The sequence below is a fragment of the Tigriopus californicus genome, chromosome 9 (genome assembly GCF_007210705.1).
Source record: "Tigriopus californicus strain San Diego chromosome 9, Tcal_SD_v2.1, whole genome shotgun sequence".
Lineage (NCBI taxonomy): Eukaryota > Metazoa > Arthropoda > Copepoda > Harpacticoida > Harpacticidae > Tigriopus > Tigriopus californicus.
The window spans coordinates 5,948,803-5,965,141 of NC_081448.1; the positions used below are offsets into that span (position 1 = coordinate 5,948,803).

Here is a 16,339-nt window from a genome sequence, read left to right on the forward strand (position 1 = left end):
GGACGCTTTGTCGCAATGAGGTGGGAGCCCAGGCAATCGATTAGATCAGGTAGGTCGGTCACGAGCTCAATTAGATTGAAGGCCATACGAGTCTACCTTTCATCCCTTCCGTATCTGTTGGTGGATCACAAATTTTAGCACTTGATTGCTTGCCCGCTTAAAACACGACATAATGACAACATAAGAAACAATGCACTAACGTGGGCCTTCACGATGGACCTCGTATTCTTTGGAGCAGAAACTCGTTGCGGGCAATAACCAGTTCCTACTTTGACAATGAATTGAACTAGAAACACAGTTTTAAGAAAATGTCACATGTTTGCAAAGCCATAACCTCGGTTTAGCCAGCAGTACAATTTGATGAATGATCGACCATTAGAAAATGTCATATTGGTTTACAATTGTAATGCATGGTCAGTTTACAGATTTTTAAGGGAGCAGTATTCAAAAACATTCAGTAATTTGTTTTTGAAACACGTGGCAAGAGAAGCCGTTACACATTGGACCAAACGAAAGTTGTTACACTTTAAATTAGTTGCGAAATATCACAAAAACTTGTTAGACTCACGTATGGCTTAATGGAATGTTTTTGATTTCCACATCAACAGGAACGATAAAAGGGAGACGACCTAAGCACAAGTTGTTTTGTCTCAAAACAAGAAGGCAAATCAGCTCAATCGAATTCTAAGCATTCTTATCAAAATAAGTCAAATTGATCCATGATGGATGACTAGCCTAAAAGCTAATTAAACCATTTTCGGATTATCATACAACTATACGATGAGTATCATGCAACATTACATAGAAAAACTGTTTACCAAGGCTTAAGGGTAATTAATCAGTAGGTAGACTCAAATGAAATGGAACCAGTCTGTTTTCAATGACCAAAAATGTTGACGTCATCAAGCAAAGCTCAAACTTTCACGATTCAGTGCTCATCTTTGCTAAGTATTGAATTTCTGTTCAGTGAATTTCCACAAATTCATTCCACATGTTAAATCAGCGTTCGGCTGTTCCTTTTCAGAGTACAAGTGGTTCTCCGTTTTCATGCTCCTCCAAGTACTGCAATAGTGCCCAGTCGACAGTAAACGCGAGCCTCCTCCTGAAGACCGCCAAGCCACGACGTCAGTCATTACAAATCACCCACGAGGTACATGGCTTATTACTACTTGCTTTCGCTCAAGAACGCTGAACGCGTCAGGGTTTGATAAAGACATAACCATAACACCCTTTAAGGTTGTCACATATTGTCATGGACTCTTCCTTCCTGGAGTTTTTATTGCTGTGGGCCATAGTTTCCAACACTTGGTGCATGGTCAAAATATGGGAGAAAAGATCCTTCAATTCAGCTTATTCATTTGTCGTAGTCCTCACAGGTAAATATGACTTTTCTTCTTGTGTAGTGGAGGTAATACTAAGGAACTTTAAGCTGAAAATATTGGGGAAATGAAAAGCTTACCTGGATACCAATCGCTTAATTAAGAGTGCTTCGCCTTCAAGCAATATGAGACTTGCAAGTAGAGAGCTTTATTGATCTCAAACTCATAGCAAATTCTTAAGTCCAAAACAATTGATTTTGCTCAATATCTGTTATAGAGTGGCAAATTGAAAAAAAACAAGCTTGAAAAAAATGACAAGTAACAACTATACCACATTAAGAGGATTACTTTTTTCTAGATTTAAGCACTCAGAGCTATGAGTTAATGGTTGCAAAGTCTAGTAAAGTTTATAATTTTAGGAAGTAGAGCGTATGCAACACATTGTGTGTTACAATAGACCCTGCCTTTGTGTGTGAAGAAAAATTATGAACGAAGATAAAGAGCTGATTCATTTTATTTACCTCCTATTAATGTTAAGAAGCCAAAGCCCTCATCAAGCAGAGAATGATCTTGTCAAGACATTTTAGCATGAAAGCAAATCCAAAAACACAAAACGTAAGCCGTTATAATCGCTTGGCTTAAAAATGGGGTAAAATAATCTAGCTACTTTGTGGGCGGTTCCGTAAAAAAGTTTGAAAAAGTCTGAGATAACTATATAATGAGAGACATATATCTGATTGGACCTATCTGTTTTTTACCATTTGCCTTTCAATACTTCATTCTGATTTTCAGTGGCCGATTTTATGCATCATATCCATGGGGCTTCTTACAAATTGGCATCTCATTTGTTCTTTGAAGGCGAAGAGGGCCATTTTCAGTCACTCTGGATACCATGGCTGTCTTGGAACCAAGTTCTGGGTTTTGCCATTTCAATCTTGCCTCTTTTTGCACTATGTCACCTTCTGCTCCAAGAGAGTTTGGCTATTCGGAATTCTCCTGAGAGGAAGACCAACTCTCAGTCTAAAGCGACGCTCCGTATTGAACTGATATTTTGGTTCTTTGTTTCTCTGATAATAAGCTTTCCTCTCATCATTCTTGGAGATGGATTCAACGCTATCGGGTAAATAATTATCATAACGACGGAATCAAAGTGTGTTATTGGTGAGCTCTGATCGCAAAGAAGTATCAGGTTTTTGTGCGGGGGTTAAGAAAAACGCAACAGCAAACCAATTGTTTAAGGGTGCTTTCACGAATAATGCACCTTACGAGTTCATAAATTCAATCGTTCATTAGGTCTTTTTCACAATAATTTTGTTTTTTTTTGGTTTGTTTTTTTCACGGGCTTATCTAACCGCTACAGGGAATGTAATCCCCAGTACTATTAAAATGAAAGGTTATAATTCGTCTATCTATTACCTTTCAATCTTTATATGATATTTGGTCTACCAACGAATTTGAGTTGGCAGACCGAGCTAGTCCTTGAATGTAGGGTTGATCTGGTATGCTATCTAAAAATTTGTCCAAGTCTGACTTGAAAGATGCTACCGGATCAACAAGGCCTACGTATTCCCTACGAATATCAGAGGGAAGCAAATTAAACAATGAAGGAGCCCGAGAAAGAAGAGATGTGGACTTCATTGTTCGAACTAGCCTGGATTCTCGAAGACTTGAAGGTGCTCTCAAAACGCACATTAAGCCTCTACGGTCACTAGAATTGACCCTAAACCCTGGGTTGGGACAAAGCTCATGGATACTTTTGAAAACGTACAATATCAGATACCTTTCGTACCTTCTCTGAGTACTGTACAATCCCAACCGTTCTAACCTTTCCCAATACGAGAGCTCTCTCATTCCTGTGATGTTCCTAGTGAAACATCTTTGGACTTGCTCGACCTTTTGCAAACCTGCTGAACTCATTGGAGCCCAAATGGGTGAGGCGTATTCAAGATGTGGCTGGACAATCGACTTGTACAGAGTTAGCATCGTGATGCTATCTCTGGACTTAAACGTGCGATATATCCAACCACACATTTGAAAAGCCTTACCCACCTTCAGCTGGATATGCTCATCGAACTTTCCATTATTTTGGAGGACTACACCTAGATCTTTCATAGATGAGACCTGCTCAATATCTTTACCTCCATTATCTACGAGTGGAGTATTTAAAGGAGTTGACCCAAATGTCATTGAGCGGAATTTCATTCCGTTCAGGGCCATATTACTCTCAGTTACCCAAGAGTAGATTCGATTTAAGTCCTTTGCAAGGCTACTGGAATCTTGGCCATTCCTACCAGAAACTAACTTTGTATCGTCAGCATAAGAAGAGAGACTGGCAGTGATACTAAGCTTTTGAAGCGGGGCAACGAATATTATAAACAAGAGGGGCCCTAAGATCGAACCCTGGGGAACACCTGACTTGACATCATGTATGTCACTAAGGGATCCCTCAACCTTAACCAATTGCTTCCTACCAGAAATGAAACTTTTTAACCAATTGAGAACCCTGCCTTGGATCCCAATTTCATGTAGTCTATTCAACAAAAGGCCATGATCTACTTTATCAAAGGCCTTGGCAAAATCAAGATAGACAACATCAACTGACTCATGCCTTTCCAGTCCCTCAATGACTTGCTCTAAATGCTCAATCAAGTGGGTAACCGTGTTAAAATGTGCTCGGAACCCGTGCTGGCTAGGAGGAATTCAACAAGTTTGGACTTCATGATCTTCTAAAACATCTTCGCAATATTCGCAGTGAGAGAAATGAGCCTATAGTTACCAGGGAGCGACTTATCTCCTCCCCCTATTAAAAATTGGAACAACGCGGGCTATCTTTAGTGAAGATGGAAACTTGCCCTGATCCAAGATGCAACGCATCAGGTAGGAGAAAACAGGAGCAAGAACCAGTGAGCATCTCATCAGAAACTGAGATGTCACACCATCAGGGCCAGAAGAACGCGAGAGTCTCAAGTCTCTAATGGCCTCTAAAGCATCTTGATCTGTGACTACAAGATCATCTAAACGCTCAACTTGACTGACCTTGTCAATCTCAACAGACTCATCTTCAGAGCAATGTGCTGTTGCTTCTAAACTCAGCGGGGTTGAAAACACACTGGAGAACTGATCTCCAAGCATGTCAGCCATAGTCTCTACATTGCTAATGGCTTCCCCATCAACCTCAAAAGGCCCAACAGGGTATTTCATTTTTCTCTTAGAGTTCGCATAAGAGAAAAAAAGCCTTCGGATTCGACCTGACCTCTTGAACCACCTTACCTTCAGTTTGTAACTGGTCATATTCGATGGAGGCCTTAATCTTACCCTGAACAACGTCCAACTTTTTTTGGAGACTACCCACAATTACTGGATTCGAAGTGCTCTTCAGCCTTTTTGCCAGTTTACAACTCTTTTTGAACAAAGTCTTTCTCTATTTTGGAAATTTTGTGTACCACCTTTCGGAACACATTCAGAGATTGCTAAACTGGAGCAAACTTCCCTAAAAACTGAAACTTATTGCCTTGCCGATTTTGCTCCCAGCTCATTCTGACCTTTAAAGACTGAAAGCGTGGAGTCAATCATTCAGATCTACCATTAGGTTGACATCTCTTTGCAGAATGAGTAATAAACTGACAAGGTAGCTTCTCTTGGGTTTTAAAAATTAATTTTCTAATTTGCCACTGATCTTGGGCTTGTTTAAAGTTTGAATCATGAACAATGGAATAATTTACAATTTGGTTAAAAGGGGGGATTGGGTGGAGTGAATCGATCAATCATACAAAGGCTGAGGTTACTCCACCGATCTTTACTTTCTAAGCATTAATAAAACTGCCCACCATAGAAAGAATAGCCTAGTACTTGTCAATGAAGGATGAATATTAATCCGTTGTCTGGATATAGAAATTAGCCCTGACTAAGTCTAATCTTCATAAGACAAAAAATCATCAATAAAATCCAAATTCAAATTTTGTCAAGTTAAATATGCCGCGTGGGGAACGTCGCCTAGAGCTGATATCTTTACCGTCCAGCATTTTGTTATAGGTGGGACCCCAATCAATCATCGTTGAACCTGCTTGAAATGCAGAGGTTGGGCAGAGGCATTCAAGTGAAGGATGAACTTCCCATGGCGAGTTTTGGCATCAAAAGCCTGATCAACGTGGCCGATCTAGGCCTTATAAAACCTTGGATGCTGGTCTTTCGAGGACTTTCCAATCCCCTGTGGTTTCCTCTGGCTCTTTTGTGCTGTCTACCAATCCTTGCCCTTGTTCTGCTCAAGCGAAACCTTCTCGACCATCGGAACTGCGCCACCCACCCAAAAATCGAATACATCCAGCTCAAAACTGATGCCAAAATACAATCACGGAACCGCCTGCTGCGTGCCCTCATCGGCGTGTACTACTTTGTGTTTCTCATTGATTTGGCAAATTTTGGCGGTTTCCTCAAGCTAGGGGAAGAATATATTCAATCTGTCGAATATACAAACTCCGTATTGATCCCAGGGCACATTTTAGAGGTAACATATGTGTTTCATCATTGGAGTCGACCCCTTGGAAGTGTCCTCAGGAATGCTTTTCTGTGGATGAATTGGAAACGAGAGGATCAATTGTTAGCCACCGGATCTTTGATCAATCATCATCCATGATTTGCAATTGCTTCTGGCCACGAGGATCCTCGTGAATATATTAGGATTTAACCTTATGCAATTATGGCGGTGGTGTCGAATGCAAATGATCTTCATGGTGTTGATGGCCACCCGAGTCTGCAAAATTTGACATTTTAGAAATGCACTTTTCAGGTCAAATACATCATTTCAGGCTCTTTTACGTAGAGAAATTGACGGCATGAAGGCCAAAAAGCCAAGCATCATGGCACCCACGTGTTGAAAGCCACTTCCTCCAATATCTTTGGCTTTTGGAAATATCTCGAAGAAGACAACATAAATGACAGTTCCAATAGCCACTCCTGTAAAATAAAATCCAATTATTTTAGAGTTTGAATAAAGATTTTTCGTGGACGTCAAATCGTATCTCACCTTGAAAGACTTGAAGAATAAAATCTCCGATAGAAGAGTCCTCAGGACCACTGTAAGCCATGATGACACCAATAAGTGATCCCAAAGCTGGAGCAAAAGCAAACATGAGCAGATAAATGATACTTTGCACCCTTGGGACCTGAGAAAAGAAAAGAACTCGATTCGGATAAGAATTACATAATTTTCTTTGCTATTGAATCACCACGCACCTGACTTGTCATCAGCTCAACGCCAATAGAAAATGCTATCACAAATTTATGAAGCGCTAAGGCTCCAAAGTTCATCCAAATCCCCGTCTCATCAGACTCGTAACTCAGAGCGAGTCCTTCAATGACGCTATGAAAAGACAAGGCCACGATGGCGAAAACAGTTCGAATGGTGGAAACGAAAATGTGCTCGGATTGCTTTTCCAAGATATCATTCACAGGTTGGGGATCACAACTTTGTGGCGAGACAACTGATCTCTTGGGTCGAATTGGTGTGCACTCTCTTGGGCCTAAATCATCTGAGGTTGTGTTCACCATCCGGACTTGTTGTTCAGACTCGGGATATCCGCGATGAGAATGACCATGAGGGGTGTTCTGAGCACAGCTTTGGATAACTTCCTCCAGGAATCGAACGAGGAAGAACCCTAAACACAAAATGATCTCTGCTAAAGGCCATTCATCCCCAATACCATGACCTCCAAAAGCTAAAAGGGAGGCAAGAAGATCATTCCGGTGAAATAGGGCTTGAACTTGCTAATATACGTGTTGAATTGAAATACCTGCTCGGACCTCGGGTAGCCAATGGCAAAAACAGTTAGCGATGAGCACCCCACCTCCAAGGTTCAACAGAAATGAGAGGATAACATTGTTACGATGGAGCTTGTTGTGGTTTGGATGCTCTGGATTCAAGTTGAGACAACTCTTTGTGAACAAGAATGGAATACCACTGAAGACCAAGCTAAGGATCACAGCCAAGGCGGTTGTCACAAAGACAGTGGTCAAATGTTCCATTTTAAGGGCCCTTTTAGAGATGAAGATTGCACTCCTTTTCCAATCACGGCTCCAAGTCTGACTCCCCCATCATTTAGTCGGAATATCTCTCCACTTTTCGGGCTTCACGAAGCATAGTTGTCGTGTACTTGTGTTATCATTTTCTTGTGTGCTTGTTCGCGACCCTTCAAGGCTTTTGGCCGTCCAACGCTCAAGTTGATGGGAATGAACTCCAGGATGGTGTCACTCAACGCGTATTTTGGTCATGTACACCACAATTGCTTAGTGCACAATGTACTCTTGAAGAAACAAAGGGTAGGGGACCCGTCCGCAAATAAACAAATCTGAACTCAGTGATTTGTTATCAGAAAATGATATAGCCAAGCATTGAGCGTATACATCATTTGAGATCTAAATACGCTGCACGACAATGTCTAGCATAGCACTTCTAGCTCCAGTAGAGCTTTCTTTGCACCTGTGCTAAAAACAACTCAGCCTTTGCCACATGGACCGATGACGAAAGGCCCGCTTAGCTGCTTTCGATTGCTTTTATTATTCAGCTCGCGACGACAAGCACATGACAGATATATGACTTGTGTACTTCATAGTGACTAACACGCAGGAATAATCCCATTCAAGCTTTTGTCTCATGAGTCTAGTCTCATACAAAAAATGTTGATTGTATATCGAGCAGAAATTCGAGACGGTTGCACTAACCGGTTTTCTTCTGAATGCCTCACTTCAACTCTTTTGCACGTCCGAACATCAAACTTCTGCAATCTCTGCTCGACGGAAAACAACATATTTTGTCGAAGCCTACTTCTGACCAACGTGATTGCAATTTTTGAGGACCTCCTTACTAAAATGGAAACGGAATCCCCAGTAGGCCAGGATGGAATAATCATATAATTTCTCATTTAGCTCTATATTCATAAATTATCTCATCCATCAACTTGTTGAACTTTATACCTTCTACTAGTTAGAGCTCGATCAAATCTGAGAAACTATCATGATACATTGGTATGATTCTTTTGAAACACTCTGTAGATGCGAAGTAGTATTGGAGATGTCAAAGGCCGAAAATATGCTAGATTGTGGTAAACAATGCAATATCTGAATCAAATACTATTCCAGTGGGTCATTGAAGATGAATTATCGTTCAAAAAAATGGGCTAGCTTGTCATTCGTTGGAGACTTGTTTTCGTTCAATGTAATGACGATTACTTATCAGCCAGTTTTCATAAAGAAAATCTTCATCTTGAAATTCTCTGTATGTTTGTTCATGTTTCTAAGAGAAAAGAAAACAATTTTTCAATTAAATAAACACTTGAAAATTTTATCTCTAAGCAACAGATGAAATATTTTCTCCTCTAATCCCTTTTTAAAACTGTCATGTACCCAATCCTTGCCTTGATTTTTCGGATCCAAAAGACTGTTTTTTTTGGGGGAAAACTTCAATCTTAAAGATAAGAAGTTCATATGATAGCAATGCGGCATTAGTATAACTAAATTCAATTAATTGATCAAATCTCAAAAGATCTGATAAATATAAATATACTTAAAAATATATTGCATACATAAAAGCAAACTTTGTCCTCAAGAAAAGCGAGTAAATTTGCCAGCCATTGATCGGAATAGATACATGATTGTCATATGAATGGTAAATAAGCCACTTTTTTGACCGGGTAATCTGAAAAAAAATCAATCATGCCACGTTACTTTTTAAACTGTTTTGGATCCCTTTTTCTATTGATAACCAGTGACCATCCATTTTAATCCTTTAGATTTCTGATAACAATTTTTCAATCTATGATACTGAGAGCTTAGATAGCAACTTATTGAATGAAAAATAACCGTAGTGTAATTCTTGCCTTAGTATTGTTGAACCATGAAATCAGTCAACCTTAATCCTGGACGTGCTTCTCGGAATACGGTTAGAGAGAATCTCAAAACCTTTCTTTCGCTTACTCTAAGGCTCCTCTTGTTTTTGCGTTTTGCGATGTTCAATTTTCTTAAGTTCAAATGAATGGGATAGTCTTAGGCATTATGTGGTTAAGTTGGAGAAAGTAGAAAAGTGGTTGCTGAGGGAATCCAAGTGCATTTCTCTCCTGGAACAGGAGACACGGCGAGGTGCCAATGAATCTAGGTTTGTCCGTCTCATCAAAGGCGGTTGGTTAGTCTTGATGAGATTTGGAATTGTTCCAAAGGCAGTCACGTGGGAAAATGGCCAGGAAATGAGTGCAAGAACGGCACGGGCAAAAACACAACTGGATCCACTCATGCTTGAGCAATCATCGATTCTGCTTCAAGACGATGCATGATCCGCTTGATCGGACATGTCGTCTCTATCGAACGGAACAACAACATTTTCAGTTCCTAGCGAGTAGTGGAGTAAAACATCGATAGCGGGTTACAAAGTTTGGAATTCCAAATGACTCTTTCAAATTTATTTCTTACATATATATTTATATCTTTCGTAATTTGATAATATTGACGTAGCTTTTGAGCAGATTCTCGATTAATCTTTGGAAGATTAATGCTCGTTATCGGAATAACTATGATGGTAAGGTGGATGCGTAAAATGGCTCTCATCGAACTTGAATAGGGGGAAATGAATGTAAGGTTCAACATCACATGAAATAACATAGATCGGTCGATCAACCACTAAGAGAGAATGTGCTTTGCCAGAATATAACACGCCTTCCACTTATTTCGTTCATTTTCCTTCCTTCCCTTTTTGCTTGCGTCCTTTCTCTCATCCAATTCAATCTCGTTGGATGGAAAGAAATCAAAAGAAAGTGGGGCTTGCCAGAAATCTAAACTATTTCGAGGATGATATATATTAATGGTATGTGAGCAAAGCAATGCTTGGTGACTTTCAATATGAAAAGGTAAAATGTTTCTTCTGAATTTCAAATCGTTACTCTACGTAAATAAAAAAAAAAATCCATCATTGTTGTTAAAATCAAATTGCTCAAATTTCCGTAAATCAATTGGTCGCATATGGTCGCATTTTTTGTTGTTGCAAAAGTTCCTAGATTAATCATCCGATCACCAAGTACTCATAGAACAAATGATTGCTTTGAAGTATCTTGAATTTTGACTTGGGTCAGAAATATATTCTCTACTTTTCGGTTGGTTCAAATATCTCTTGCGATCAAATTGCTTGCGACCGGTAGATTGCAAGTCAGTGCTGCCACTACTGGATCACTGTTTGGTTTCGGAGGCCACAAACCATTACTAGATGATCCGCGTGCCAAATCAAACAACGTTCCCGGCATTCGGCAATACTGGCTTGCAATCTGCTGCCGTAGACAGATTAATCTCATCAGTAGTCCAAATATGTCTCTACATACATAAGTACAGTAATTGGGATTGATTTGGAAGGGTACTCTTGGCCATCTTGATTTTCAAGAGTACCTAAATTGGAGGGCATTTTGGAGGAACAGTGGTACAGGTAACAAACGTGGAACAAGCAACTAACATGGTCATTGGGAGGAGCTCTAGAACATTGTTGGACCAGTCATTCATTCTCGCTAGCGATCTTGAAATTACTATTCGTTTAGTCGAAGAATAGTCGTTATTTCCAACGGGAGGCCACATGAGCCGCCAAATGAAGAGCCAACTAGGGGTTTTGTATCAAGTAGAAATTTCCATTTTCGAGATCAGAAAGATGTACGTTGTGTGTTGTGTGTGTGCGTGTGTGTGTTCAATGTAACTAGTCGTAGAGGTTGTATTTTTGTATCACTGATGATTGTATTGAGAGCGCGGAGTGGAAGCCCATAACCTGGGTAAGGATCTTGGAATGACTTGATATGCACTGCAGATTGGACTCATTTGGCCCCGGTGCTCGCCATGTTGGTGTTTTTCGTGTTCTTGTTCGGCTGATTGGGCTTGGCTTTCACGTTTTGCTGCGAGGCCATGGCCGCCGTCAAATTGGGTTTAGCGCCGATCATGACTCGAAACTCTTGGTAGTTGATTTTCCCGTCGCCATTCTCGTCAACCGTCTTGATCATTTCATCGATCTCTTTGTAAGTGACCTTGCCAGGGAGATGGGTGAGAACGAATTTGAGCTCGTCCGCTGTGATACAGCCTACAAATGAATGAAAGCAAAGGCCAAACGACGTTATTACTTAGTGTGCAGTAACCCTTGTGTTGGGAAATTCGTACTCGACGAGGTAATCAAAAGAATGTCAGAAGCCAGTCAAGCGAATGCATTGGAAGCCTGAATTGGATGGGATCGTTCTTTTCACCTTCAAGGCTTCAATGTCGGAATGGCTCCCATGACATTCCAAAACGGAATGCCCCCTGTTCCCCCATTCAAAGCGAGGTATGGTTTATGAAATGCATGCTATATTTTTTGAGAGTCAAGCCAGAGCTTTATCCCTCCCTCCTTTTAGTTTTTCTTGAGTAACCTCGAACCTCGGCCAAGGGATGATCAAGAGGAACGGAACTGTAATAACTCTGCAGCGGCCTTAATTGTGTTCTTCCTTTCTGGGCAGCCTCGTTCCTGACTTGACGGAAGGGCGAGCGCACCACTAATCTAAGCAGGAGCACGAAGCAAACCGAAGCTCGAAGGGAGGCAAGTTTTGCCCATATGCTGGCTTGGCAGTTGTCATTGATCAAACAGGAAAAAGTTCTCGCCTCAACCATCCAGAAACTACTTACTTCCTTCGGCCCAAACCACCACCATCACCACCAACTCCACCACCACCACCATCGGGGTGCCGGCTACATACTTTGGTAACAGTCAATGAGGGCTGTTGAGGTTTCTTAAGGTTGTCGAGCACCAACAACTCGTAGCAAAGGAGAACGAGAAAGGGGGAGAGCGGAGTGCCAAAAAGTTTTGCTCCTGATATTGTGCATCGACCACCACCGATCGACCTTTTGCACAAAACACGATCAGATTTAACTGGCAGTGTGAGAAGCCAGTTGTATTTCCTCTTAGAACCAGAACCAGAGAAGGAGAGCCGAAGAGCTGGTCGTGCCGAGGTTGGATTGGACGACATGCTTTTCGACTCTCTCACCAAATTTTCCGATAATGCCTTCTTTTCTGTGAGAAAACATTTCCACTAGAGGAGGATTAGGCAAACCCAATGAACCAGATCAATAGAGCACCAAAGTAGAAGAGCACGTCGAGTCTTTTGGTACTACTATGGATAGCTTCTTCTCCTTTTTTTCCTGGAACACTCGGATCAACGTGGCACACATTTCAGAATGGAGAAAACAGGAGCAATACTCTGTAAAAGCCATTTCCTGTCCTTCAATCCAACCATCGCATGAGAGCCGTTGCAGCCTCTCTCTCTTGCTCACCCATCTGTAGACCGACCTTGGACGGGGGAAAAAGAAAGATTGCATTGTTTTTACCTGTTTCGTCCTTTCCGAATACTCGAAAGACCTCTTTCAGGTCATTTTCTTGGTCGCCCTCGTTCAGCTTTTTGTGCATCATCAGACAAAACTCGGGGAACTCCAAATATCCGCTCCCATCCACATCCACTTCGTTGATCATGTCTTGGACCTCGGCCTCCGTGGGATTCTGACCCGCTCGCCTCATGGCCGCATGCAATTCCTGCCAACAATAGAACAGACCATCCCATAAGAATATTGCATTTCCAATCATTTCCAAAACTCCACATAACTGCGATAATTGGGCAACAATTAGTGCACAAAGTAATTACCAAAGTATTAGCCATGAGTGCTATTCGTTATCATTTTTTTCCCTAGACTGCTGGGCAAGCAGATGTGCACAACGAAACAAGTGGCCCGAATCTGAGAACCAATCGAGAGCTGAAATTACCCTAGGGTTTTGCCTTGGTCGTCTCTCTTTGGCCTTGGTGCACTAACCATAGCCATGGTCTTTTCCCTGATCTCCCACAAAAGTTTAGCTCTGGTAGTACAGTAATTTTGCTGCTGCTTTTAGGGATTCTTCCCTTTTCTAGCTAGCCTTTGTTGTGAGTGGTGTGGTGGTGTGGTAGTGAATGGGACGCTACGTTTCAAACCTATTTAGAAAATGTGATCCCCCCTGAGTAAGCCAAAGTTTTCAGTCTACGCCAACAGGATGTTGTTCCACCCCGGCTTCAACAAATTGCGGTTCACATTGGGGCATTGGAACTGTTCTATTTATCAGTGTTCCATTGCTCAATGTCCTCTTTTCCCTCACTGCCGGAGTCAGTTGGAGAGAAATGGCCAAGGATGGAAGACAAATGCTTAGTTACATCGTCCTTGGACCTTCATTGCTAGAAATTTTTGGGGCCCTCTTTCATGTAGTCAAGCTAGATGATCTCAAAATCTGAACAAAAACGATGGACAGCAAAAATATTTCGAGAGCCCGCGGACAAAGTAAATATTTTTCCCCGGAGAACGCTGTATCCTAGCTTTCAATATTTGGCTATGTGTCCTTCTGATCTGTTGCAAACTTGGGCTCTAGATGTGTAGAAACCGTACCATAAAAGTTGGGGACGGCCATAGCACACCTATTCCTATGGCCAAACTGTCATCCTTTTCCAATGTTTTGTCGCCAAAGATGGAATCTCGGCTCGGAAAAAAAATGTCAAGCTTTAGGGTCTGACGATAAAGCTGATGTTGAATGGACAGGAAGAAAGACTTTTTTCACAAAGCTTCAGCATGGGGAAATGGAATCTGCCCTTGGATTTTATAAAGATAGATCCAGAGGGCTCTCCATCTCCTTTGTCATATTTATTGACTGACTCTCCACAAAAATGTCAATGTTCGTGACACGAAGTAGTTCTTTCTCCATTCTTTTACTTCCCCATTTACTTTCTCTCCAATTCCTAGAAAATCAATCACTTACGAAATGTAGTAGTCCCATCCTAAAATTGAACATTCTTCATTTCCAAACGGTTTCCAAGGAACCCTAGAAATGATCCAAGTCTTTTTTCCTTACCTTAGTAGAGATCGTTCCATCTTGGTTCTTGTCAAACATATCGAAGGCCGACTTGAACGCCTCCAATTCGTCTGGGCGCAATTTGTCCGTCATTTTGAAGTTAGAGTTTTTGTTCCAATCCCAAAGCCAACCAAATAATGCTCAATATTCCACGAAGCGAGTTGAATCTGAAGGAAAGAGAACTCTTTACAAAACGATCCATCGTCTGGCTGAAACGAGCTAAAACTGGGGAAAACCGAGAACACGTCGAGAGTTCATAACCAGCATTGTTTCATTTGGAACTCAATACAATCTACAAATAACGTACAGTATTTCAAGCCTGGTCTAAAGATCCGGGTGGCGTAGTACATGAGTCTCGAGCTACAATGTACGTAGTTGCAGACCGAGACCGAGACACCAAGCTAGGAGTATGGAGTATATGGAGAGAATGGCCGCATACCACCTTCTCGCCCAAAACCCATTAAGAAACTGACTTTAACGCCTGAAGGCTGAGGAGAAATGGAGGGGGGGGGGCTTCATTCGGTTCTTCTGTACTGCGGAACTTTGCCATCTACTGTATGTAGTGCGACTAGTAGTCTCTTCAACCAATTCGTCGTGGAAATTACTCCCTCAAGACTTGTCGTAATATGGAGAATGAACCTTGAAGTTCGCTTTAACATCCAAATGCCATGCCACACACACATGTGTATGCAAACTCTGAGAATAGACTATCTCAATGACAGTGAGAAGTTAAGTGCCAACAAGAACTGATTCAGAAAGCATATTGGCCAAGTAGACACAGATCCATTAGCCTTATGTAATACTCGTACACTGGCTTTTGAGCAAGACGTTTCTTTCATGCAATATTTTATGAATAGGCTGCAGGCCTCTTGAGATGAATTGGATTTGATCCTCTTCTTATCCCAGTTTAACTTAGCTGTCTTGTCTTTTGATTGTGGAATAAGACAGTATTCTTTGAAACATTCTAAGAATGTCAGCTTAGCTATCATACCCTCATTATCTGAAGAGGGACTTGGTAAAACAGTCCTTATTCTCAGAATGCCATGACAAACAGATGGGACATGACATGAGAACGTTATGTGAACACTTGTTGAGGAACACAAGCACCACATTCGTGTAGGGAATGATTAATTTATGGAACAATGCATGGCAGCTTGAACACGACGAGGTTGAGAGCCCTTCGTCATGCTAAAATATTCCCAAACTTCTTCAAAAGACTCATTGAAAGTTGTGGAGATGAATTAACCTTTAGAAAAATTGACGTACCACCCAGTCTTTCTAATCTCACGCAAACCCAGAACCATTTGAACAGAATGCGCAAATGGTTTTAAAAATCATTTGATAAAACTCGTGTTAGATTAACCAACAAACTACGTAGAGCCGGTAAATCAACCTACACTGCCTTGAGGAAAAGCGGTTTACTCTATATTATTCTCAAAAGTAAGCTGCATCGAAGTTTGTTAAAAACTAAAACAGCATAAACTCCCGAAGGAAAAATGAGAGTAAAGAAAATGAATGGGGAAGGGAGGGGCTTTGGAAAAAGTAATTCAGTATTACATTCGCCTCTCGGAAGGAGTGTTGCTGAGACTATCTAGTTGTCGAAGGATTTGACTTGAACTATTAGTACAATGGTAACACATAATATTCGTGGCTCCAACAAATATTAAAATTACTTAAGTGGTACATAAAAGGTACCATTGAATATCTGAAACTCGTTTGTTGGCTTCAACAGCGGAAAGTATAAATCTTTCAACTCAATCATGAAAGCAGTCGCTAAATAGTGTGTTTACTTCGAATAAGTAGGTAAGCAATGTAGGACAAAATATGTCTCTCGAAATACTTATGTTCTAGATGAAGACTATATCGCCAATATTGGAATTGTTTGATACCGCAAACTTGTCATCAACAACTTACTTCTTGTCTTGTTGAGGATTGTCATATAGAGTTTCTTTGAGGTTTGGGGTCATGGAGAGACGAAAGAGAGCTAGAAAGTGGGAGTCAATGGCTGAACCATCATCATGATCATCATTCTCTTCGTCTTGATTTTTTCAGGCATAGAAGGGTTGTTGTCCGTCTTCTCGTGGTTTGTGTCACAGGGGTACTTTTGCTCGAAAGT

General features: G+C 41.1%; 3 protein-coding genes across 4 annotated transcripts; 1 reads left to right on the plus strand and 2 right to left on the minus strand.

Annotated features, from left to right (window-relative positions):
- The first annotated feature begins 1,118 nt into the window (after positions 1-1,118).
- On the plus strand, positions 1,119-5,952 carry LOC131886023 (uncharacterized). Its single transcript, XM_059234235.1, has 3 exons — positions 1,119-1,376; positions 2,112-2,439; positions 5,352-5,952. The coding sequence occupies exons 1-3, from the start codon at positions 1,253-1,255 to the stop codon at positions 5,950-5,952; spliced, it is 1,053 nt and encodes a 350-aa protein (XP_059090218.1). The 5' UTR covers positions 1,119-1,252.
- Positions 5,780-7,873, minus strand: LOC131886024 (zinc transporter ZIP1-like). Of its 2 annotated transcripts, none has more exons than XM_059234237.1 (5): positions 7,109-7,873; positions 6,552-7,033; positions 6,343-6,429; positions 6,135-6,272; positions 5,780-6,069 (listed from the first exon to the last, which is right to left on the minus strand). In XM_059234237.1, exons 1-4 carry the CDS (start codon positions 7,338-7,340, stop codon positions 6,174-6,176), a joined length of 900 nt encoding a protein of 299 aa, XP_059090220.1. In that variant the 5' UTR covers positions 7,341-7,873; the 3' UTR covers positions 5,780-6,069; positions 6,135-6,173. The 2 variants fall into 2 exon arrangements, with proteins under 2 accessions (XP_059090220.1, XP_059090219.1); XM_059234236.1 differs by having other exon boundaries at positions 6,343-6,481; positions 7,109-7,870.
- Positions 7,874-9,744: 1,871 nt separating this feature from the next.
- Positions 9,745-16,339, minus strand: LOC131886030 (neo-calmodulin-like). Its single transcript, XM_059234246.1, has 4 exons — positions 16,138-16,339; positions 14,224-14,390; positions 12,687-12,888; positions 9,745-11,412 (listed from the first exon to the last, which is right to left on the minus strand). Exons 2-4 carry the CDS (start codon positions 14,314-14,316, stop codon positions 11,153-11,155), a joined length of 555 nt encoding a protein of 184 aa, XP_059090229.1. The 5' UTR covers positions 14,317-14,390; positions 16,138-16,339; the 3' UTR covers positions 9,745-11,152.

Coding starts and splice junctions, on each gene's coding strand:
- LOC131886023 (XM_059234235.1), top strand. CDS start 1,253: ATGGACTCTTCCTTCCTGGAGTTTTTATTGCTGTGGGCCATAGTTTCC. Junction 1,377..2,111: donor ATTTGTCGTAGTCCTCACAG/GTAAATATGACT, acceptor TCTGATTTTCAG/TGGCCGATTTTATGCATCAT. Junction 2,440..5,351: donor GATGGATTCAACGCTATCGG/GTAAATAATTAT, acceptor ATTTTGTTATAG/GTGGGACCCCAATCAATCAT.
- LOC131886024 (XM_059234236.1), bottom strand. CDS start 7,340: ATGGAACATTTGACCACTGTCTTTGTGACAACCGCCTTGGCTGTGATC. Junction 7,034..7,108: donor GCTACCCGAGGTCCGAGCAG/GTATTTCAATTC, acceptor CCTCCCTTTTAG/CTTTTGGAGGTCATGGTATT. Junction 6,273..6,342: donor TATTCTTCAAGTCTTTCAAG/GTGAGATACGAT, acceptor TTTATTTTACAG/GAGTGGCTATTGGAACTGTC.
- LOC131886030 (XM_059234246.1), bottom strand. CDS start 14,316: ATGACGGACAAATTGCGCCCAGACGAATTGGAGGCGTTCAAGTCGGCC. Junction 12,889..14,223: donor ATGGAACGATCTCTACTAAG/GTAAGGAAAAAA, acceptor TATTGTTGGCAG/GAATTGCATGCGGCCATGAG. Junction 11,413..12,686: donor ATTCGGAAAGGACGAAACAG/GTAAAAACAATG, acceptor ATTCATTTGTAG/GCTGTATCACAGCGGACGAG.